The sequence below is a fragment of the Grampus griseus genome, assembly GCF_964374135.1.
Source record: "Grampus griseus genome assembly, chromosome: 8".
Taxonomy (NCBI): Eukaryota; Metazoa; Chordata; class Mammalia; order Artiodactyla; family Delphinidae; genus Grampus; species Grampus griseus.
Window position 1 is genome coordinate 9,681,698 of NC_139002.1, and position 24,716 is coordinate 9,706,413.

At 40.8% G+C, this 24,716-nt stretch overlaps 1 protein-coding gene across 4 annotated transcripts in view; it reads left to right on the forward strand.

Moving 5' to 3' along the window:
• The window catches only part of MSANTD2 (Myb/SANT DNA binding domain containing 2), a gene marked incomplete at its 5' end in the record, with an annotated part of 28,305 nt that extends 7,539 nt beyond the window's left edge, over positions 1–20,766 (forward strand). The window contains 4 exons of one of the 4 annotated variants that reach the window (XM_082659855.1): positions 14,154–14,198; positions 14,737–14,992; positions 16,591–16,651; positions 19,251–20,766. In XM_082659855.1, the coding sequence (XP_082515981.1) occupies positions 14,154–14,198; positions 14,737–14,992; positions 16,591–16,651; positions 19,251–20,103 (1,215 nt within the window). In that variant the 3' untranslated portion in view covers positions 20,104–20,766. Of the gene's footprint in view, positions 1–10,904; positions 11,327–14,153; positions 14,199–14,736; positions 14,993–16,590; positions 16,652–19,250 lie in introns of those variants that run through there. The other 3 variants (XM_082659853.1, XM_082659854.1, XM_082659856.1) reach the window with 3 other exon arrangements.
• Positions 20,767–24,716: the final 3,950 nt, after the last annotated feature.

The following is a 24,716-nucleotide window of genomic DNA, read 5'->3' on the forward strand; positions in this document are numbered from 1 at the left end:
CTTTTCAGCATTGCCTCCCCTGGCACCCCGGCCCCTCTGGTACGTCATCTTTCCTCTACCCCAGCCGCACTCTCAGTGTCTCCGGAAGTTCCCTCACCTAAAACAGGTGCAAAGAAGACCTGGGAGGATGGGGGCGACCGCACCCACTGGTATTGGGCAGCGGGCTTACTCCTTGGGGACTGGCAGCTCAGGGTCACGTTGGTCCCCACGTGGGGCATGCCCCGGAGGCGGCAGGATGGAGGAGCTGGAGGAACTGGGGAAGGGGAGACAGGTTAAAAACTCACATCTGGGGGCCAGCAGCTCCCCTCCCCCGCTCCCACACACGGACCCCCGTCACTCTGTTTGCCCCTCCCCCAACCTTCACACTCAGTCGCTTGGGGGAGAGACCTGCCCGAACTCCCACGGGTGCCTCTCACTTACCCAGCACATTGAGTTCTAAAGTCTTGCTGCTGTGACCTCGAACAGTACCTTGACTGTCTTGCAAGTTCACAGAACAGAGGTAGGGTCCGGAGTCTTTCTCCTGGAGGCCCTGCAGCCGCAGTGACACATTCCGGGAGGGCATGGGGTAGACCAGGGATGCTCCAGGTTTGCTTGATATGACCCCACTGATGTGTGCCAACACCTGGTGGGCGGGCGTCACACCCCCCATTATTACTTGTCTGCTCTGTGCCCAGGGCTCAACTAGTCCCCCTCCCCCAAACTGGGGGTCTTCAAATGCCCCTCACCTGCACCACCCTCTCTAACCTCTACCAGCTCTCCATTCACCCCTGTCTCTCTAGCTACCGTCTCACCAACCCGGGTGCTCTGCACCAGAACAGGTCCTGTTCCCCTGGGCGCTGTCTCTTCATCTCCCACTTGGGGTGTTTAGAAAGGTGCCCACAACTCATTAAAATTGCCCAACGTACTGATGGGCCAGAACCTGCAGTTAGATAAGAGAGGAATGGAAGAGAATGAGGTGAGATCAAGTTGAGAGATCATTGTGCTACTGTAGACTTAAGGTATCAAAACTCCAGAAACATCATTAATTTGGAACAGGTCATGTCCCAGATATTCTGGTGAAATATTTTATACTGTGTAGTTCTAGACAGCTGGAGCCTAGGGTTTGAGGGAAAGGGTGAAAGGAGGTAGGAAGCAGTAAGAAATGAGACAAGAGACATAAACACGAGGTCAGATGATGGGCTAAGGAGTTTGGACTTTATCCTAAATTATCAAAGAATTTTCAGCTGGGGAGTGGCATGGTTCATCTTAGGTTCCAGAACTGGCTGTAAGGTGGAAAATGAATTGGAAAGGGTGAGACTGGAAGCACAGAGACCATTTAGAGGCTCCTTGCAGTGAGCTAGACAGGAGGTGAAATAAAGCAGTGGCAGTGAAAATGAAGAGAAGAGAACAGATTTCAGATATACCAAAACTAGTGGAGCTGTTTCGGAGAATCTGAAAATTCTAATTTATCGGATTTATTAGATCTTAACCTGGCATACAACTCACTATGTACTTCTCTACCAACTCACCCAGAGGATTCTTAGTTGTAGTCCTCAGAGATCATCACAGTACCTCATAGCCGAAGTTTTAAGAATTGGTTCTTTTTTTTTTTAGCCTTGCCACATGGCACGTGGGATCTTAGTTCCCCGACCAGGGATCAAACCTGTGCCCCCTGCAGTGGAAGCGCAGAGTCCTAACCACTGGACCTCAAGGGAATTCCCTAGAGTTGGTTCTAGAACCCAATGAGATCCAACTAAAGCACTGTTTTAGGGCAGTCCTGTCTGTGTTACATCCAGGCTATATACAGACTCTCTTGATTCAGATCTAAAATTTCAAATGTTAATTGTCATGCAGGCACTCTGAAGTCTGCTCATATCACTAGGATGAGGTGGAATAGCAGTCCCCTGTCCCCTACCCTTTGGATGGTTGTATCTGTGTAATGTTTACAAAATGTTAAAAAAAAAAATGGGAGAAAAAACTTCTTGAGTTTCAAAAACAAAGACCAGTACCATAAAAAGCTCTAGATTTTAGACAGTTGTTAGGATTGCCCATTGATTATTAGGTAGTCTTTAATCTTATTTCTGTTGTGGGGATTATGCAATGTGTTCTTCTGCCTGCTGTTTACCATTGCAAAAACTCCCTTCAGTGTTCAAAATGAATGCTTAATGACTCTGTACCTCGTGTGCTGCATATGTTACAAATTATCTGGGGTTTGTAATCTAAGTGGCGTCTCCCCCCTATTGTTCTGAATAATTGAAAAATGTCTTCATATTGGAATAAGGCATGTATTTAAATCTGTATAATTCTTACCTATTCGTAGTTGAGAGAGTCCTTGAGAGCCAATGGAAATACTTTTTTTTCTTGGCACCAATCAAGTGAGTGTTACCTTGTCACTTAGTGGGTGGGATGTGGTGTTATTTCTTAGTAAAATACAGACCTGTGTTTATTCTCAGACATCTTAGGAATAACAGCCATCATCTTATTTTTATATATGTGTTCTTGGCTGTATTCATAAATTACATTTTTTGAGCTACCAAATAATACTTCATTCAATATAAAGTGATACAGTAGAATGGAAGTTATTTACCTAGATATGTTTTCTAGTTGCATTTTCTCAGCCTGTGTAAGATGACTTTGTTGTAATAGCCTGAATTTTTGAAACTCACAATGTTGTTTCTCTACTATCTACCTTCAGATTACTTCATTTATCCAAAAAGTCAATTATGTTTGTACTTGATATTAATAAAACCAGAATAAAGTTCATACCTACCAAAACCTGCTTTTATCATTATTATTTAAAATTTACAAATACTTTTCTCTAAACGGATAGAGCTGGTTTATGATTTAGAAAGAAGAGTGTGATAGGTCAGAAAGTACCTTGACCTTATATTTGACCTCTCAACTGCCACATACAGTCTTGAGGAGTTTTCATTTATTCATTCATTTAGCGAAAATCTATTGAGCCACTTCTGGGTGCCAGGTACTGGGAATACTTCAATGAATAAAACTGAAAAAAAACCCCACCTGTCTTCAAAGAGCTTATATTCTGGTAGAAAACAGTATATTTTAAATATGCTAATTCAAAACAACACAATTAGAAAACCGCTCAAATATGATATTCCTTTATATCAGCCTCATTGACCTTAGAAAGTTTGAGCTCTCTACCTTTCATTATGCATAAGAAATAGAAATTCATTTGCCTTGGCTTTATTCAGAATGATTTACATGATTTCATATTACACCTTCTTATTGTGATACGTTCAGTTGTCACTTTTACCCCTCCAAGCAACAAAGTGCCATATTGTTGGTATTCATGCAGTCATTGGATAATAAGCACGTCTGTGCTGGTCCTGAAGGTGCAGTTTTCAGCAGAAATAGGTAACGTTCCTTCTCTTTTGTGCAAACTAGCAAACATGGTTAATAGTTGGACTTGAGAAATTAGAGTTGTGCCAATTTTAGAACAATATAAAATATTTTTAATATAAATTACGTAAACCACATTACAAAATTAAGAGAAAAAAGCAAGGGAAGAATTTTACCCTCTCCACTGTAGCATAACTACGTATCTGTGAAGTGTTATTTTTTAAGAAGCGGTGAATCTGATTTTAATTCCAGTAAAATTTCCATGCACCAAAAATGAGAGGTCTACATGCTTTTTGTTTTATTGAACTCCAAGAAAATATAAAGGTCATTCATACTTCTTATTTGATTCATGCCTGCCACCTGCTTCTTGCAAACAGGTTGCCCAGTGAGTGAGACCAAATCCTCACTCTGGATGGGTAGTTAGGATTCCTTTTTTCTCCCTTGTTTATGTATCAGTGTGTTAGTCACCATATTCTTGCTAAGACTATAAACCTTTGAAAATGGTTAAATGATTGGCTTTTAACTATAAATGAATAAATATGAAGTTGAAGCTGTGATGACAAAGCCAGGTGTTTATGAAACTTGACTGTGTGGCAAAAACATGTTTGTATAACAATGTTACTTAACATGTAACAAACCTAAATCTAAACTTTTACTTATAGATTTCACATGTTATTAAACAAAACCAACTTTATACAATATTTTTTAAGTACTAATAAAACTAAAAAACAGAAAAATCAAGTGAGCATTCTTTTAATATTGGATGATGTAGTTCAGCTGAAACTTACTTGCTTTTCCAAACAAGGTTCTGATACTGACTGCTACAGTAAGGTTCTTTTGAGTTTGTTATTCTTACCATGTGCTTAGTGATAAAACTTTGCTGCTACTTTTTCTCTGCTTGAACTGACCTTTACATAAGGCACCTTGGTCTCCAAATGGTCGGACTATCATTTTTGTAATAATAACAAATAGTTAACATTTACTGAGTACAGGCTATTAAGCAAACACTGTTTTAAATGCTCTGCTTGAATTTTTTCATTTAACACAACAAATCTATGATGGAGGTACTGTTTTTAGCTCCACTTTACAGATGGAGAAATTGAGGCAGAGAGAGATTAATTTGTCTCATGTCACAAAGCTAGCAGGTGGTGAAGCCAGACTAAGGAGTGTGACTCCATGCTCTTAACCACTTGATTATACTGTCACCTTGTGAATTATCAGCCCACCTTTATTAAAATTTGACAGTTGAACTAATATTTTGGCAACAATGAAATCATAAAGTCATAAATGCCAAAAATACCAAAATCACATAGCAACACCCAGATGGACATCATTGTGCTCATACATGCTTCTTGTCATAGAAATGAAAACACAGATTTAAAAAATTCTTGCAGATAATTCATGGTGTCCTAAGTTTGTAAACACAGTGAGAAACATTGATTTGGAAGTCCCAAGGAAGAATTTAAAACAAATGTTGAAACATAAGACTTTTATTGTAGAAGGCTCATTCAGTCATGCATTCAAGCCTTTATGTACGTGATGGTATTTATTGGACTACCAACTGCTCTTAAAGGAAGGAAGTTTGACATTATAGAAGGCGAAACATTTACAAAGTAGAATTACTTTTTGACAGTAAAAGTGGGTAAGGATGTGGCTTACCAAAGGAGGCCACGGAGTGTCCATTATTTTATGCCTGCCATTGTTCACCTGATGTGTAAATGATTTGGATACTCTTCTTAGAGATGTTGAGGATGAGACACTGTCTTGTATAATATAGATATACAAAGAAGGGAATATGCATATGAAGAAAGCTAAAAACAGAATCAGAAAATGAGAAATCAGAGTACAGGGAGTATAGCAGGTAAATATGGTTACTTCAGCTAAATAGTAAAACGAGCTATGAACTTCCCGGCAACCATGGCAAAAAGGTAAATACAGTGACTTTCTGTACTTTTCAATGTCTGCAGGAGAGAAGCATACCAGGTCCTAGTTTTGAAAGCTAAGATGAATTTGCATTAAGGACACTGTGATAGTGACCTTGGATAAGCTCTTACCTTTCTCTTAGTTCTCTTTTCTTTTACATAGCGATGCATCACATATCTTCTGTGATATGTAATATACTGCCCGGACCCCTCCTCCAGGAATGAGACACTGGTGCATCTCCACCAGCTGCCTGGAGCACTGATTGGTGATGGCTTCTGGTTGGATTTCTCCCAGGAATTTCCCGTTGCCCAAGGTTAGGCTCCCTCTCCAGTGGCATCCAGGACCCAGTGATTGGTCAGTGCTGAAATACAAAGGTACAGCCTCCTTGCCTCAATCCAGGGCAACTCTGAAGGGCCATCCAGGTTCCATACTTCACTTTAGGATTAACCGAGGCCTCTGCTGCAACCGTGAGTTACTTCAACTCGTCTCTCTACCCCATCCTGCTCCTCGTTTGCTCACAAGTGCTGTTCTGAAGAGCCCTCCGCTCTAAGCCTCCTGCACGGTCTCCTCAGTGTCTGTTTCCTGGGACCCTCTCTTTTAGCCGTATTGTAAAAATTAGAAATAATAAGTGTAAACTGCTTACCCCAAATCTCAGCACATGGTAGGCACTGAGAAAATGGTAGTTATGGTTTACTTTCATTGCATGGGACATTGAGCCACCTGTGGAAATGTTTTGATTTTTGTAGAAGGTACAGACATTTTTTCATACGGTGATTGCTTTTAGCAGTCCTCATAAAGGTAAGAGTAAAATATAAAAATGCTACCAAATGAGCTATAAAAAGTGTTATGATTACCTGAATTTATTTCTGACAACTTCCTAAATAAGTTCAGGTTGCCCAAGGACAGGCGCCTAAACTTAAAACAGGCTTATTTTCAGATTTTTCATAGAAAGTTTATATGTCAGGATGTGAAGATGTATTCTTTTCATGCATTTATGACCTATAGTTTATACCATGTAAATGCAAAAAAAATTTTTTTAAAACCCTTTTAAAGTAAGTTAATATTTACCAGGTTTTAACAGTCGACTGAATCTTGACTTAATGCTTGTACCCAGATATCTTGATGGAGGATTTCTAATAACCTTACTTTTTAGATGATTTTATCTTAGATGTCCAAATTAACTTTTTTTTACAACCAAATACATAAAACTTACTAATGGGAAAAAATCTGTATTGTAAGTTATCTTTGCATCATAGATGGTAGTTTTTAGTAACAAAATAACTACAAAACAGAGAATCACATGGTCACCATACGAAAGGAATCAAGTGACCTGTTTCAGGGGTGAGCCTGCTCTGCATAAACATTGGTCTCATGAGTATAAGAAAGTACCTTTGTGTTTGGGAAGCCATACAATATTGTAATGATAAAGGTCCGTGAGGATTTTTGGAATGTGTGTGTATGTGTGCACGTGTAATGCCTAACCTTTAGACACGGCTGATTACAGAACAGTCATTGCGTGATGCACGGCGTTTGTATGGCAGGACTTTAAAGATGAATGGCTGTCACTGCTATCCTAGATATATTTTAGGTAATTCTCTTGAGTGTGTTTTCTAGTTCTCACATACTAATAAAAGTTACCATTTTAATATCATCCAAATACTACTTCTAGGTGGTGCCGTGGGATGGGAAGTACTGAGAAAAGATTCAACAGAGATGCTAATGTAGCAACGTCAGAGGTAATATAGGAGGTCAGATGAAAATAACCTCTAATTCAAGTCAGTGCTTTACCAAACAACTGATTTCTTTTCCCTTTTAGGTGGGAAGTTCTAGATACCTAGTGTTATCTGACTATGTTTGATGACTAACTACCTGCTGCTTTTGTCTGAAATAGTTAAGTAGTTCAGTAAACCGTAATATTTTTACCTGTCTTGTTCTAAATGGAGAAGCCCTTGAAGATGTCTAGAAGGGTTCTGGTATCCCAAAGAAGCCCTTAAACATGACCATACATACTAGGTATAGATTATCTAGTATTGCTGCCAATATGAGATTTTGTATGAGTATCTGTATGATTTACATACAGAGTAGAGTTAAAAGCTCTATGGCCATATGAGTATAGTTCCTTGAGCAACGAAAGGTATTTGGTTCTGACAATTAGTATTGTCCTCCTTGAGGGCTTTTTTCTTCATAATCTGAATGGATTACGACCCTCAGCTCCTAGCATGGAGGAAGCTAGAAAGCTTAGGAGTTGATACTCAATGAGAACAAAACTTCCTGAATGATTTGTTCTATGCAAGTATTTCTTCCTCATGAAGACATACTGACCAGTTATAGACACAAAAGTGAGTCGTTGATAGGCAGATTCGGGATGAAACGCAGCTGATAGAATTCAATCCTGGACAGTTCCCCACAAAGACTAAGGCTCCAGAGAGGCAGGAGCTCTTGGTTTCTGGTGGTCATTCTTCTGTCTGACCCTGTTAAAATCCAGGAAGCAATTGAATCCTTTTTCCTTTTCTGTCTTTGACAGAACTACTGTCAAAGAATATTATATTCTTGAATATTTTATTTAATTTGTAAGGCATAAGAAATAATAAAATTTGGACAGGGTTACAGAGCTCCATTTGGCAGGTAATCCCGCCCGCCCCCCCAAAGAAAGTGTAACATGGTAGATATTTAAAAATAGCCTTGCCCTCTGTTGTTAGTCCTCCTTTGTTACAAAGAAATTAATTTGCTTTGCTAATTATAACTGTAACTGTTTTATACCCTTTAGGGCTCCTACTTTTTTCAAAAGGTTTTAGGAGTCCTACCTACCTTGGATTTATTGATTTTTATAAATATAATCCATCGTTGTGGTTAACCAATGAGTTTCCTGATTTTCTTTGCTAAGAAATGTTTGATCTTCTTGGTAGTGATTTACTACTTTAAAATTACCTCAATTCATTTAATAAATATATATTGAACAATCCTTATGTGATAGGCACTATTCTGGGCTCCGGGAAACAGCGAACTAGGTAGACATAACCGCTACCTCATGGAATTTACAATCTAGTGGAATAGCTTTCTTAGGATACAGTAACATTTTGTGAGTGGCATTTGGTAATTTTTCTATGCAAATCCCTTTTGGAGGAATACTCACTTGTCTTGGGGCCTCCACTCCGCATTTGTTAATTAGACCTAGATGATCTCTAAAGTTCTTTTCCATTCAAAACTTCTCTAATGTTTTGGAGGTTGGAACCTGGTTTGCTATCAGAGCGTTGGGCAGCTCCACCCGCTCTCTGTCAATCAGTGTATTACAGAAAGTTTTAGAAAAGAGGCACTTGGCAAGGATGGTGACACAGATAGGTAATTAATAGTATTAAGTGCTGCAGGAAAGTCAGATGAGTTAAGGACAAAGTTTGAGGACCGTTGTTCTTAGTAATTAAGAAGGCATTGCTGACCATGACAGTTTCAGTGGAATAATGGATCAGATTTTGATCCCATTGAGTTAAGGATTGAATTAGTGTAGACATTGCCTATTCCTTTGAGTCCCTTTAGTCTTCAGGCAGTGTTAAAATGGGGAAATGTTAAGGCTTAGCCATTATCCACTAAGGAAGGTAGTCAAGACTTACTTTCCTATACTTGTTTCTAGGTGTGTGCATTTCCCTAAGTTGTTACCTTAGGTAATTTATCTAGCATCTCTATTGATAAGTTAATCAGATAGTGAATGATCAAGTACTATGTGCTACAACTGGAACAGATGATCAACATGTTATGAATCATTTATTATTGTTTAATTGCCACTTCAGAAAAAACATTTCTTCCCCAGCAGGTAGAAAAAAAGCGCTATATTTTTGTGAAGAGTAAGTTGATATCCTTGTATGCTTTTACTGATAGAAATTGTTTCTTTCAAGAAATGGCAATTTTGCTAATTTACCTCTTAAAGGAAATATTAATGCTGCTTTATCTAAATGAGCAGGATACTGAGGAAACTGGAGAAGTTATTCTTGAACTGGCCCCAGTCTCCAGACTCTCTTGTAAAACCTATGACACACACTAAGTCTACCTCATTTTAGGGTTTCTGACTAATACCTATTATATTTTTTTACGGAAGAAACAACCACATGGCGTAGAGCTGAGTTTCTTAACCGAAGGTTCTTGTATGAGCTCTTCAGAGAGTCCATGTTCCCCATGACATTGTGTGGAACAGTTTTGTATGTGTGTTCTTCTGGGGAGGGAATCCAGGACTCAAAAAAGTTAAGAACCTCTGCTCTGGAGTGGAAAAGGAAAAGGAAATCTTAAGAATAAAAAGGTTTCTCACTTGCCAAAACTTCTGTAGCACTAAGAACCGGGGAGCGTGAAACAAGTGCTGTGTTTTTGGTTTTGGTTTTCCTCTTGGGGTTTTTGGTTGGTTGGTTTTAAAGGATTAGGTGATTGGCAAGTCAGTTTGCCAAATTTTAATGTACAGAAAACCTAGTAAAGCAGGTAGTAAAGCTGCTACTGGCCCCAGATGGATTTTACCTTAAGTGACTTCCTCATCATTAGTTACAGCTCTGTGTCAAAAATATATATAGCAATTTATACTATGTCCTTAATATCCCTCTTACTGTGCAGAAATGTTTTTACAGTTGTCTGCCATTTCAGGGTTTTTTTTCCCCCTGCATTTGTGCTCACAGAAAATAAAACTTAAGAAATCTTGAGTCTTTCTTAGAGATATTGAAATAAACTCAGTATTGTTCTGTTGCCTCAGTTAACTAAGAGCAACTAATTGCAACACAGTAAAGCAGTAGCTTTAGTTTAAAGGAAGAGGATAGATCTATTTCACAAAGGCTTCTTTTGCTTTGCAGTACACATCTGCTTAGGCTGAGGTACTGTTCTTAACACTTAGAAACAGTCACTGGAGATTTGCTCCCAGTGTAATTTCCCCTATCTCTTGTGGAATATAGTATGTGATTTTTAAGATTTTGTTTGCAAATAAGTATATTCTTTATTTAATCATTTGGGTTAAAGAATTTTAAATTTAATCATACTTAGTTGGCAGAGGGTTAAGATAAACTATAATATGTAAGTCATTTCTCGTATGGCCAGTTTGACAACTACATTTGAAAATCTGTTTCACTGCTTGTTTTTTCTTATAACACTGTTTCCTGCTGTTATAACTAAGCTGTCCTCCCTGCAGTATGACTGTTTTCATCTGACATCTTAGACTGATCATGCCGGTGTTTTCTAAACAACACGTTTATATGGCAGTTATGCCTTATTTCTGTTCCTCCCTGTTATATATCCTGTTCCATCCACAGACAGTTCTGTTAGAACAGTGGTTTTGTCATGGTGATGATTTTATGATTGTATGAAATGGGGCACATTTTGAGAAAATGATTGAGCCAGTAGCAGAATTGGTTGGCATGTGCTCATATGATTTATTTAGCTTGCTTCCTACTTTGCCATACCAGGGAGGAATTCTATTCTCCCCACTTCTTGAAAGTCAAAGGAGGGATTGGAGGACACTGAAACAAAAGAAACCTTATTTGTATCCCCAAAGTAGCTTATATAATATCAGGAAGGGCTTTGATGAAACCACTGGCCCTACTTAAAGATCTTATTTTCCAAGCCTTTCATTATTTTATTTGCCCTTTTCTGAACTCTACAATTTCCCTCTCTTGTAGCTGGTTCGATGCCCAGAACTGAATGCTGTGCTCCAGCTGTGGCCTCACCGGTGCTGAATAGAGAGGAAGAGCCACCTTCATAGCTTACATGTGATTCCTCTGCTTATACAACCCAATACTGGATTTACTTACTTTGGCAAGATAGTTGCATTGTGCACTGTATTTAATGTTACGTGTACTGTAACCCTGGGTCTTTCTCTGCATTGCTGCCGTTAAACCCCCAATCCTGCCAATCTAAAACTCCTGCCTTTGTTTCCCTGCCCCATCCCCTACCTCCAGACTCCCCTTACGTTCATCCACAATGAATGTCATCTTTATTCTCTCATTTTCTTTCACTGTAATCTTAAACTTTGGCAAAACTTGCCCTCTGTCTATAAATTGTCAGTTGTCAGCCATCTGATTTTTCTCCCTGCTTTGGTAATGGGACGTCCTTCACATCTTTCCTGTGGTACTTTTCCTTTCCTAGTCATTGAACACTTGGCACGGTGGATTTACCAAGCATTCACTTGGCATTTCTTCTACATCAAATACCTTTGGACTTCTCTGATCTGACCACGTGGTCAGGTTGTTTCCTATACTTTAGTTCTTCTGTTCAGATTTTTTTGACTTCTCCTGCCCTCTATCCTTATAACTTCACTCAGGATATAGTATTATCTCATAGCTCTTGTCCCAGGGAGGAGACAGTAACACTGATTTACCATGGACATTCCTAACAATAAGGAAAGTGTTCTTCACTGTGACTAGAATAGTCTTTAATAATTTCAAGCAAATTCTTTCCCTTCTGAGATCTTAATTTTTAAAAAAATGCTAGAGCTAAGTGACTATAAATTTCTAAGATGAGTGAGGTAAAGGAAGAAGGAAGAGAAACAAGGTTTTTGTGTTGAACAGGAAATGGTTCTCCAAGGAAGCTGAATTGAGGTTCTTGTTGGGTTTGGTACAGCTGTCCAAAATGGGAGGCAAGACTCCGTTTTTCCTAGATTCCAGAGCATTATCTTAATCTAAGATTTACAGTAGGTGTTAAGTTGGTTTATTTAGGACTGTTGACAGAGACACACAATCACTTAGTTATATGCTTTGGTTAATCATGTAGAGTGTGGAAAGTGTAACCTTTTCTGATTTATTATGGATGATAAGGATTGGAAGGTCTCCATATGTCCTTTTTATCCATTTCCAAAGTCCCTCTCGTTTATCTAAATACCAGTGTTTCTTATAGTAGCAGTCAAGCTGATGTTTAAGTTCCTGCTTTTTTTTCTTAGTTGATATGTGCTATTTAAACAGCCTCTCCTTGGACCTGTGGTCTTTACTGAATCCAGAAGATACGTCTTTTGCATATTTACGTCTTGAGAGAGTTAAAGTCAATTTGGAAATCTTTCAACACATCAGATGCCTATCATATGGATTTAGGAGTTACCAAACATTTTGCATTCAGACCCCTAATAGATATTTTACATATCAGCATATTGCACTATTAAAGTGTATTTCAAAAGTACACTACAAAGTAAGAGGGGGCAAGATCTGTTAGGCTTTTTTGATGAAATATAAAATATATCATCTGACTATTCTTCCATATCTAGAATGCTTAGATATTTCTAGTTTCCTTATTCATAATTACACAAGCCAAGTGAAATTTTAAGCTCGATTCGGTGGTTTCAGAGAAAGTAAATCTTTTCTGTGGTTTCTCACCATATATAGTGTCAAAGATTGGTGGCTTTGCTTACGCCTAGGTCACGTCCTAAGTGTGGCCCCTTCCTTCAAAGGAATGTTAGTTTTATTCCCTGACTTCTGAAATAACCCTCCATGACAGATCCAGCTGGGCTCTTTTGTGTGCTGAATGCCTTTCTCTAGGCGGCCAGTAAGTAGTGAGCAGTGGCATGGTTTCCATCTCCATTTATGGCCTTGGAAGGGTGACAGGGACATGGCTGGGACTCTCCATTTACGGTCCTTGCAGGAGCTGAGAAGAGTGGCTGGGGTGTTCTTGGAGGGCAGAAAGTAGACATTGTGAGATAAAAATAAATAGGAGATGTTTGCAATTCAAATTCCAGTCCCTGGGGGGAGGGCAGAGGGCACCGGGACGGGGAGTGTGTAGGAAGTCAGATGAGATCTGCTGCAGGCATTTGTCTCCTTCCATTGGAAGGGTTGCTCATCACACGTTTCCCAGGTTCATTTCTGATTTGTTCCAGAAAGTTGTGTGTTACGTACTTGTGACTCTCCTTTACAAAGAGAGAGGAGGAACACTAATTAAAGTGTGGCAGAAACCTAACTTCTTTAAGGCATCATTTGAGGCACCAGAAGAAATCTCCAGAAAGGGAGAATGAGGCAGGGGATAGGCTGGCTGGTTTTAGGACGGGGTGACTCTAGTCACTCCTCTGCTTTTGTCAGAGGGAGATCATCATCCGTGTCTTAGGTTTATTATTCCTTTTGCCCGTCTGGATTTCTGGCCTCGAGGGACAGATCTGCAAAGTATTTGACAGAGTGTCTTCCTGTAGCTTATCAACTGCGATTTAAAGGTACTGAACTTCCGAGGAGGCCCGATACAGATTATTCAGAGTTGTTTTTGTTTGGCGAGAATAGAGGACGTATTGGCTTATGGAGAGTCATCTCACATTCAGGAGAAGTTTATGGTCCGGCTCATGTGTGTAAAGTAAACCTGAGGTGAACTTGTTTGTCACAGCTGAGTTAGAAAGTATTTGGAGCCACCAGAGAAAAAGGGTCTTGTCTGTCACGAAAATCCTCAGAGTAAAACCTAGTAGAGTGGAGAGGAGAGTAGAAGGAACAAAAGGAGACAGCGATGGGACAGAGGACGAATGTAACTAAACTAAATTTGGAACTAAGGCACAAGGACTGGGACTAAGTCCTTGATTTATCTTTTGAAATGTCGTGTAAGATAGCATAAGATGTACCATGAAACGAAGGAAATCCTCAGAAATATGCGTTAGAAGACCACGAAGCAAGTTGAAGCGTTGTGCAAGATAATAAAACTATCCAGGTTTCATCTGCAGATTTGCATAATGATATTTGCTGTGTGCCACAAAAAAGAAGTGAAATAACACCCTTCCACCTCACTTCCCCCGCAAAAGGAAATCATGGGCTTCGTTTGTTGGTGTGTTTGGCTGGCGGTTTGAGTTGGTAGAATAGACTAGTGTTATCACTGGCTAATTTTTAGATGTAGGTATCACTGTATTTCTTGATGATTGATGTCTGAGACTGGGAATCTGTAGCATTATTGATTTGATCTCTTTTAAATTTTAGCAACTTCCCCAAAGACAGAGTGAGTTAGTAAAGATTATGGACTATGTAAGTAACAAGTTTTACCAGCTGATTTGTTTAGGCAATTGTTTTTACCCTGTGTTCCTTCTTATCAAGGGTAAGGAAGGTTATATTCTTTGCTTTGGGAAATTCTTCTTTCTGTCCTCCCTCCCCTCACTTTTTCCAAATTCTGGGCACAAATAGCAGCTCTTTCTTTTCTGTGGCAGGTGTGCATCCTATTGGCTGGCTGGTATTTCTTGTTTTCCTTTTTTTTTTTCTTACTCTTTTAAAATGGGGGTGGGGGTGTACAAATACGTGTATGGGACACATGCAATAATGTTGTAATGTTTCTTGTTGTTTAATGGATAATTAATTGCAAAGTAATTGTTTGAATTATAACATGTTTGAGTAAATGCTAAATTAGTATTTTTTTCTAATATAATCATGAATTTAAAATCTAGCATTCCTGTAACAATGTGTCTGTGTTTGTCTGTCTGTGTCTGTCTAATAGTAATTAATATCTGTGGTCCGTACCTGGAAGAGGAAGTACAGCTTTAAAGGAATAACAAAAGACTTTGTGTCTTAGACCCTTCGCAGGTGTTACAGTCGGGTGAAAGAACATGGTGTTGGGAAAAGAAAGAGCAGTTACACATTTGAACAGTTGGAACAGGTGTTTGGTCAGGGAGGATGGGATGCTCAGCCCTGCCAGCCTGTACTTATTAACAGTAGTGGCTTGTACCAGGAGCTGGAGTCAGATGGCAGCACTATGGAGGAGTATTCACAGGAGGACTGGGGAAACCACAGTCAGGATCTCCACGGCTATCCAACAGATCAGGAATTGGGTAAGAGAGCCAGTATCTATGTTACTTCTGTGTGTGTGCACGCGCATGCGCGTGCACGTGCATATGCATATCTTTATATGTGCACAGGTACTTCATATCTGTAATATCTTCTTATACCATTCCCACTGACAGCACAACGCATATAGCCAGTCTATTTGGGGCAATTTGGGCATCCTTAAACTACCAGCCTAGAGTTTAGTGACTTGGGTTCCACAAAATTCCTAAAGACAGAAGAATTCTTAATTCTGAGCTGCACAAGGAAGCTCAGTGACAGGCTACGCAATTAAAAATATCCTGCACCTCTTAGTTCTAAGATGACTGCTAAGAGTGTTGACTCTTGGCTCGACTGGTATAGATATAACTGTCTTTTCCTTCCTTTATCCCCAATACTTTTATTTTTCCTGACTGTGATTTGCAAAAGGTCCCTTTCCAGGCTTCAGTCTGAACAATCAATGAAGGGAAGCCTTGGTTTGAAAGGAGCTGATATTTGAACATTATCAGGGATCATACTCCTTCAAACTCTGTAAAGGATCCCATCCCAACAGTAGCTGGAATGATTTATTCCCAGTCTTCACATTAAAAATGGAAAACAAAACTCCTGGCCATCAAATCTAAACTTGTGTGGACTAATTAAGAGGGTATATGTAGTTGTTTTTCTTTTTTCTTTTCCGTAAATGCTCCAATTTTAGTTTTCATAATTTGCAAGTACTAATCAAGTTTCTGCTGCAACCTTTGTACATTCCTAGCAAGTTGTGTAATGAGTGCTTACTTGTAAGTAAATGTTCTCGCTCTCCAGTGAAACTCAGGTAGCCCCCAAGGAAGGATAAGTAGCGTTGGTACTATAAATGTGCCTCCCTAGCTTAAGACAAAAGCCAATGGGCACTATGTTACAGAACTCCTGATGACAGAGAAATGCCTAATTCGAAAGAAAAAGGATTAAATGTTAATATTTCTTGTGAATGCTGTATCTAAAGGAATCTCTCAAATATCAGAAGAGAGAGGGAGCGAAGAGGTTATAAAACTGTAAGACTAACACAATGTAAGAGAGAGAATTGATGACTAGAAGAATAAGAAGGGCAGATGCTAAGTGATCACTACCTCTTAATTTCAAAACGGTACTAAGATCTAAATTACTTTGGCATCCTCTAACTCTGGTTTTGCTGGAGAGAGTTAAGTCACCTAAACCTTTGGGGAAAAAAATGACATGCATAGTATATATTGATCCTGATATTAGGGGAATAATTGCTCTCTAAAACCTACATAGAAAGTCTAAATAGAACAGAATTATTTTCATTCTCGTTCCTTTAAAAATCATGTTTGCCATGAAATTAAGCTTTAAGCTCCTAGCTAGAAATCCACGGGTGACCTTGAAGAATTTTATACTTGTAGAGCTGGTTTCTGATCTTGCATATAAATGTATGCATCTCATTATGTAAGAGTTATATTTATAAATCTGGCATTGGACAGTGTTTGACACTAGAATTAAGTTCTCGCATTGGAAAGCATGGAACAAACAGTAGACATATAGCTGCTCAGCTACATAAATGTATGCCACCACTTAGGAAAATATAACTTTTTTCAAAACCTCTGTTTTTCAGATGAAATACCTGTCACAAAGAGAACATTAAAAATAAAACAAGAGTCTTCTGAAGAAGCACAGTAAGTAGATGTTCCACCTTTCTACAAAGTGTATTTACCTAAGTTTAATGACAAAAGTCTTGCTGTAATGAAGCATGCTATGAGAGTTACAGCCATGCCACTGAGAGAGCATGTCTAGTTGTTCTTCCTCATCTTTTTAGCCTAAGTTTTCCAGTGGTTAATCCAAAATGTTGAGAATGTTGTGTACAACAAGAAGAAATAAATATATGAAAATAAGCGTGTTTATGGTATTTTCCTGTGTGTGCATGTGGTATTTGGATGTTTAAATATGATACAGAGATAAGTCACAGGGCCCAGAGTTTGTCTGGGGTTAAGTGAAGTGATAGGAGGGCCAGAGGGACACTTAAACTCCTTATAATATTCCATTTTGGGACTCAAAAAGCAAGTGCTTAGGAACTACAGGGGAGGCCCAATTGACGTAACTAGGGATGAACTCAAGCTTCACAGAATTGGTGTCACCAGTCTCAGACCCCCTGAACTTTTCCCACGGTTGGAACTTCAGAAATACAACAGACAGTTCTCAGGAACTGTTTCAATAACTGGATGTAGTTCTCTTTGTGCTCCATAGCTGTGAATAGCTCATCTGAGGCTTGAGCCCAGGGAGCTTCAGGCCGAGATCAGATCAGTGGGGCAGGAAACTGACAGGCTCTGCAGAAATGTCCTGTGTGGCTGCCTCTACTCCAGGTTTCAGCTCACAGGGTGAGAGGGTTCTAAGACGCAATTCATTTCCCAATGCAACAGTTTCCTCAGAACTGTTCCTTATTGATGATTTAGGGCTATGACAGTGCTGAATAAAATAACTTCATTTGGGCACGGGATCTTTTCACTCTGGGTTTAGGTGGGATTAGCCTGAACTAGCTGATATAGCCTGTAGTCAGATACACCATCCTTCACCCACGAAGAAGAGTCACCACTTATTTATCAAACACCTACTGTATGTCAGGCATAGGAGTACAGCAGTGAGCAAAACAGACAAAAAGCTCTGCTCTCCATCCCACCTCCTTAGCCAAGTCCTCCTTGAGATCAGTGAAATATTTTAAAAGAGGACAGGAAGAATGGTAGCTATGAAAGATAATTTTTCTTTAAAGCATTGACCCATGCAGAAACATGGTCCTATGTCTTAGCCTCACAAGCACCACAATCTAAATATTAGAAAAGTGATCGAGTGCCTTTGTGTACTCTGAGAAGAGAAGCAATCTCCAGAAATGCAGTGATTTCATCCTGATGGCCACTTAGATACCTGAGTAGCTTTCAAGACAAACTAAAGTGTGGAGGATAAGTCCAGGGCAGTCTTTGGTTCAAGAAGCAACTGATAACAAAACATTAGCTCTTTGCCATCTTGAAAAGAAAATCAAGGAAAGTAAGAGAGAATGACTATGTGGAAGGTTCCCCAGTTTGTTCCAAAAGCTCTTCCAGAAGGTATGAGCATTTAAGAACAAAGTTTCCAGGATCTGTCGCCTTCCAAGAAGCTGTTAGCAAACCACCATTACACCCTCTTTTCTTGCCTGTGTTTGATTGTATGTGAGTGTGGTAGTTGAGTATTTTTGTAGCTTAAACCTGTGATTGATGTCGAGTGTAATTGTTTGTTGCTAAGTTGATACTTAACAAACCTCAGTCTTCCAACATCAAAGATGTACCCTACCTGAGAAATATCCTCATATAAATGTACAAATCATCATGAAGTATCCGTTGGAATTACATGAATTAAGCAGCACGTGAAACAAGAATTTCCCTGTACTTTGTCTTCTTCTGTTAACTGTCCAAATCAAAATTGAAATAATTTCTATCCTTTTGCTTCCCTTTATAAAATATATTTTAGAAAAATCTCAGTTCATTATCTGGAATTTTTTTTCTCTTAAAACTGAAGCTTAATAATGGAACTTTTTCATCTGAATTCTCAGATCTTAATTCTGTGCTAAACTGACAGTTCTTTTAAATTTGAGAATAGTAATGTATTTCAGACAAATAGAAGAAAATGTCCTTTTTTCATGTTTTTGTATCAGATCAATAGTCATAATCAGTTGTATATTTTCCTATGGCCAGCATGTATGGGCCAAACTTATTGAACTTTCAGAATTTCCAAGTTAGAAATTAATGTGTTCATTCTTTTAAGTGATACCTACTGGTTACTTTTCTGAATACAGCATCCTTCACCTGCTTTTGGTAGTTAGGTCTGAAGGTCATCATATGCACTATACTAGCCACTTTAAAAAGTACATGATCCTTGGTTTCTGAAATCCTAGGGTCTTATGTATCAATAGTTACTAAGTGGAATACAGCCAGACTTCAGAAGTAATGGAAAGCAGTTTTTCACTAGTTCCTAGGAACTTCCTAAGGGTGAGCATGTCTCAGATTTTAATACTATGATTATCTAGAATTGCGCAGTCCAATATGGTAGCCACTAGTCACCTATGGCTATTTAAATGTAATTTAAAATTAATTAAAAACTTAATACCTCACTCACACTAGCCACATCTTAAGTGCAATGGCTAACATATTGGACAGCACAGACACAGGACATTGCCACCATTGCAGAAACTTCTACTGGACAGTGCTCATCTAGACACCTGAAGAATCTGACTTTCATTTCTCTTTCCAGGAAAAGAGACATCATGCAGAATATCATACAGATTTTGGAATCAGTACAGTTGAAATGGGAACTGTTTCAGAGCTGGACAGACTTTTCAAGGCTTCATCTCTCTAATAAACTGGCCATTTTTGGAATTGGTTATAACACCCGTTGGAAAGAGGATATCCGTTACCATTATGCTGAGATCAGCTCCCAGGTGCCCCTTGGCAAGCGACTCCGGGAGTACTTCAATTCTGAGAAGCCTGAGGGACGGATCATCATGACCCGAGTGCAGAAAATGAACTGGAAAAACGTTTACTACAAGTTTTTGGAGATCACTATTAGTGAAGCGCGGTGCCTGGAGCTGCACATGGAAGTTGACTGGATACCCATTGCCCACTCCAAACCAACCGGTGGGAACGTTGTTCAGTATTTATTGCCGGGAGGCATTCCCAAAAGCCCAGGCCTTTATGCCATTGGCTACGAAGAGTGTATTGAGAGGCCCCCCTCGCCCCGTGTGGAGCGACATTCCGTGGACCCAGGAAAGGAGGGCCGGGTTGACTTGGAAACCCTTTCAGCACAAGCCTCACTACAGGTGGAAATAGAACCTACCCGAATTATCTATTGCTACCTCGGGATCGCTGAGGTCAGGACTCTGCAGCAATGCTTATTTTTACATTTCCAAGCAAATACCAAAACCTTCAGCAAAGATTGGGTCGGTATTAATGGGTTCTTGTCTCAGAACTGTATTGTGGATCCTGGAGTTTCCCCCAAATCCATCTATATCAAATTTGTAGAAGTAGAGAGGGATTTTCTTTCCGCCGGCTCTTTAGTTGAGTGCCTGGAAAAAGCCATTGGCTACCCCTTAAAATTTAACAACTGAATGTCATCCTTCATAAGGATTTGGGCTCTTACCTCTCTCTTCTCTACTCACATCCTGTTACCCAGACTGTCCCTCATCCGGATGCTGCCATCAGACTTCATGGAAACTCTTTCCACGATCGGGCCAGTACAACTAAGAAATCATAGTAGACTTTGGGCAGAAAAAACAGACCTCACCTGAAAATGCTCATTTTGAGCCAGCAAGCTATACAGCGGACTTGCATGGTGGGTCAGTTGTTTCTTTTTTAAAAACAAAAATCAATTTTTAAATGGATTTTAGAGCCCTGATGTAAACAAGTGTAGGTACATTCCATATTGGACAAAACTTATACTTTGAGTTTCATATGAAATTGAAAAATTGTATTTTTTTCACGATGTTTCATTTTTACACATCTCTATGTCTCTATATAAGTATTATTTACAACCTTGAATAAATAAGCAATAGATAATGGCAAGTTAAATCTTGAGTCACAGTAAATAAGACTGTTTTTCAATATTACCCTTAGCTACTATTGTATATAATTTAGAGTTTCATTTTTTTCACCAATCAAGTGTTTTGCTATTCCCAATCAGTGTTGCCTGCAAAGACCTTTGTTTCTGTGATGTACCAACTTTATGGTTGTGCTGCCATTTAAACTTTTTTTTAAAAAATCATTAAAGTAATTCCTGGCCTCTTGGCGTACTAGTGGAGCTTTTTGTAGCAGAGTGTGGTCGCACTGGCAGTGGGACTGTGCTCTGACTTTACTGCTAGGGATGAACACAACAGAGTAGAGCAGCTTCACTTCCTTTCACTCTCTGTACCCCACTGACCAATGTCATTATCTCTTGTCAGAGTAACAAAGGTCATTGGACATTTCATTTTGTGCTACTTTTTAAAAAGCTACAAAAGGATATTCCTTTCGGCCCTACGTACATGAATTTGTAAGAGACTCTCATTCCTCATCTTTACACTCAGTAATCAGGGGCAGCTCTCTCAGGAGCACAGGTGGAGAATTGATGTCATCATACTTCCTGTAAAAAAGGAGGGAAGATCTAATAGAAACATCCAAACAAAAATTTTAAGTGATCCCCATAGGATAGGAAACTGTAAGGTATCAGTCCATTAGGAGGGTAACTATCACATTTAGATCTTTCAGTGATTTCTGTGGGTCAACTAGCACTCCAGTTGGAGGTTAGTACTCTTGGCTAAGAACTACCTTACTAGTGGAGTAGTCAAGGGTCACTTTGGTCTCATGACAGGGACTTGTTAGATTGGTTATTTATCTTTAATGATTCCCCCAGCATCTCTCAGGTACTCTACTTTAAATGGACTGCAAATCCAGGTAAGAGCTATAATTCTCCCCGTTTTTCTGTACTATTGAAGATAAAATTGCATATTGATTTAAAAAATGTTCTTTCCTGCAACCTGAGTTGTCTTAAATCAGTGGTTTTTCTCATTCTGACACCTCTTGGTTGGTTGATGCTTATTTATTTTTCTAGTGACTAGAGAGCTTATAACCAATGGGATGACTTTTATTAATGTCATTTGAGTCTAGGTTTATGGAGTTGGCTGTTTCCTGATGTGAGCTGCTAAAAGTGGGTGCTAGTTCATGGAGAGTATAAATAAATATCCTGGAATATTTGAGTGCAGCACCTCTTCTCCCTGGGCACAGGCTCTAGGTATGGGCTTTAGGAAATTCTCATGAGTTTGCTCTTCTTTGGAACTTGGAATTATAGTCCTAAAGACCGAGGCTTCATTGACCATTTTGTAGCAATAATCTCATAATATTAGTGCCAAGTGCTGCAGGAAAAAGCATTATCACCAGGAGTAGTACATGGCATCCCCCAAACTTTGCCACTGATCAGCCCTAAAACTAACATTATGCTTCATTCATTTCTTCCCCCATCCCGCTTTTCACTGCTGTTAGTTACTTAGCAGGGGCAGAACATTGGGAACATTTAGTGAGGATGTCTGAGATCTACCTAACGTTACTGAGAATAGGGCATTGCTGGACCACTGTGAGCAGCACAGAGTGTATGGCAAAGCCTGATCCAATATGTGTTTTCACCATGTGGCTTGGGATGGGTGGGGGGTAGGGGCAAGAGGACAAAGCTGGGCACTGGAAAATGGTGACTTGGAAAGAAAGTACCTTCCTGATACTGAATATCCATTCTCTTTGGCCAGGACAATCTAGAAAAGAGGACAGCAGGGTGTCAGATAACTATATGAGCATTTCTAAAAACAAAAAGACTATTTAGACCTTAATGAAGCCTTATAACTGATTCCAGGAGGATGGAGACACTACATTCAAATGTAAGAATCAGCATTAAAAAATACTGTAGAGATAAAAGATGAGGTATGACTGGGAGAAACACTAGTGAGCTGCAAGTCTCTTAACATATGAAACTATGAACTTAGCTCTTGCACACAACCTGTTTATTCAGGTCACTCACAGATCATCCGCACTAACCTTCCCATTTTACACAAGGGTAGAGAGCAATGTTCCCCCTAAACTGCATCTCAGCAAAAACTTCCAGAAAGTAATAGAACTGCTCTGCTAACTTCTACCACTTGACTGCCTCAGGGTCAGCAGAAAAGAAGTGGCTGGAGTAGGAGATAGTATAGAAAATTCTTTGATTGGGTGAGAGCAGTGGAAGAGTCCTGAAGGGACTGGCACTGCCTACAAATCTTTATTTGTATCTTTATTTCTGATGTTGTAAATTATCTGGGGTGCAAATTCTGGAACGTTAGCTACTGAGAGTGAATGTTGAGGCCCTCCCTGCCTTACGTAGCACTTGATAGGGATGAGCACAGCCTCTGTAATCAGATGCTTTGGTGCTCCTGGGATACAACCAAGAGCACTGTACTGCTGTTTTTGGAAGGAATTACTTATTTGGGGTAACCTAGGCCTGACCTGGAAATAAAGGAGGGATGTTTACAAGAGGTGCTTTGCAGTGAAGACCAAAGTAAAAAAAAAAAAGAAAAAAGTGTGTGATAGACTAGACAAACCAAACCAACAGCACCCTCCCCCCCATATATACACACACACACACACACACACACACACACACACACACACACACAATCTACTTGACAATTCCAAGTTTGTAGGTCCCTGCGTAAGGATATGAGACTAGCAGTTACCTATTCCTGTTGCCTTTGCTGTCACTGAGCCACCAAATACTAGATTCCAGGGGTTGCATGAGCAGTCTAGTGTTTGCATAGCCATTTCTCAAAGCCACTGCATGGCAGGTATTTAAAGAGCAGCCAGGCAGGTCACACTAGGAAGAAGCAGCTGAGAGGGTCTACGGGGCGCTGTGTAGAAAAAGACCTTGGGCAGCGCAGGCTCAAAGACCACATTCAGTGTTAAAACAGAGCAGGGCCGTGTGGAGTAAATGGAATCCAGGAGGCCTGGCTGCTTTTCTACCCAGTCAACTGTCACCTAGAGCAGGCAGCGCCAGGGATTCGTTGTTATGCTTTCTGTCCTTGGTGACCTTTGCTCTGTGGTTGAGCCGTGCCGGGATGTTTGAAGCATCTTTATTTTGGCTGTCCGACCGAGAAGCCAGAACGGGTGCGTGCCCTTCTGTAAGAGAGCTGCGGCCGCCAGAGGGCGCAGAGGTGCCTGTGACCGGCTGGCGCGGGGAGGGACGGTTAAATTAAATTTCACCCCGAACATGATCTAGTCCCGGGAATTAAAGGATCAGAGCGGGCCTGAGGAGGGATGGGAGGCAGCGAAGACGTGGGGATAAATAAATGGAGGGACTTGGTCCAGTCTACCTTCCCGCAGCTGCCCCCTCCTCCCCAGTTTGCATAAGGCAAAAGCCTTTATGAGTTAAGCGGGGAACCGGGATCTTGTTTCCTCAGTTTCCTGCTCAGCTCCTGGGGTTTCCTTGCGCCAGTCACTTCCCTGCTCGGGTTTGCGGCGCAAGCTCCGGGTGACCCTCGGGTCTTGGTTTTAGGGAGTCTCCGAGAACCTGCTGAGAGGCCCCGTCTTCTCCGGTCACAGGTGAACACGGTCCTCGGGTCCACCGCCGGCGCATCCTCCACCGCAGCCTCGGGGCCACGCGGCACGTGCAGGGGTGGGCGTGGCCGCCTCCCTTCCTGAGCCTCTCTCCCTGCCCGCTCCCGCGGCCCAACCCGCACCTGGCCCTGGGAAATTGGTAGTTTCGGGCAGCAGAACCGGGCCCGCGCGGCCGGCACTCTGGACCTTTCCTGCCGCCTCAAGCCCCACACTGCGGAGACCCAGTGGCCCCGGAAAAACGCGGCTCCCCTCCTCCCCGCTTAGGCTGAGAACGCGTTACCCCCAAGCTCGGAGCCGGTTGGTCGGGCGGGAGCCCCGGCCGCTTAGGGTGTCGGGTACGGGTGGCCCCTGGACGTCGGATAATCCCCAAACTTCCCTTCCTTCCTGGCCCTCCTTCCTACCCCACTTAGCGGAGGGGGAAGGCTATGGCGTAGTCTGAGAGTTAGCGCTCTTCTCTTCTGCCCTTGCCCCCGGCCGGCTGTGAGGGCGCCACGACTCACCCGACCCCACCCTGCGTCCTGACTCGGTGGAGGCCGCGGGAGCCGGCCGTCGGAGCCGGCCGTCGGAGCGCGAGGAGCGTCCCCCTGCGGCGGGTCACCCTCGAGCCCCGCCC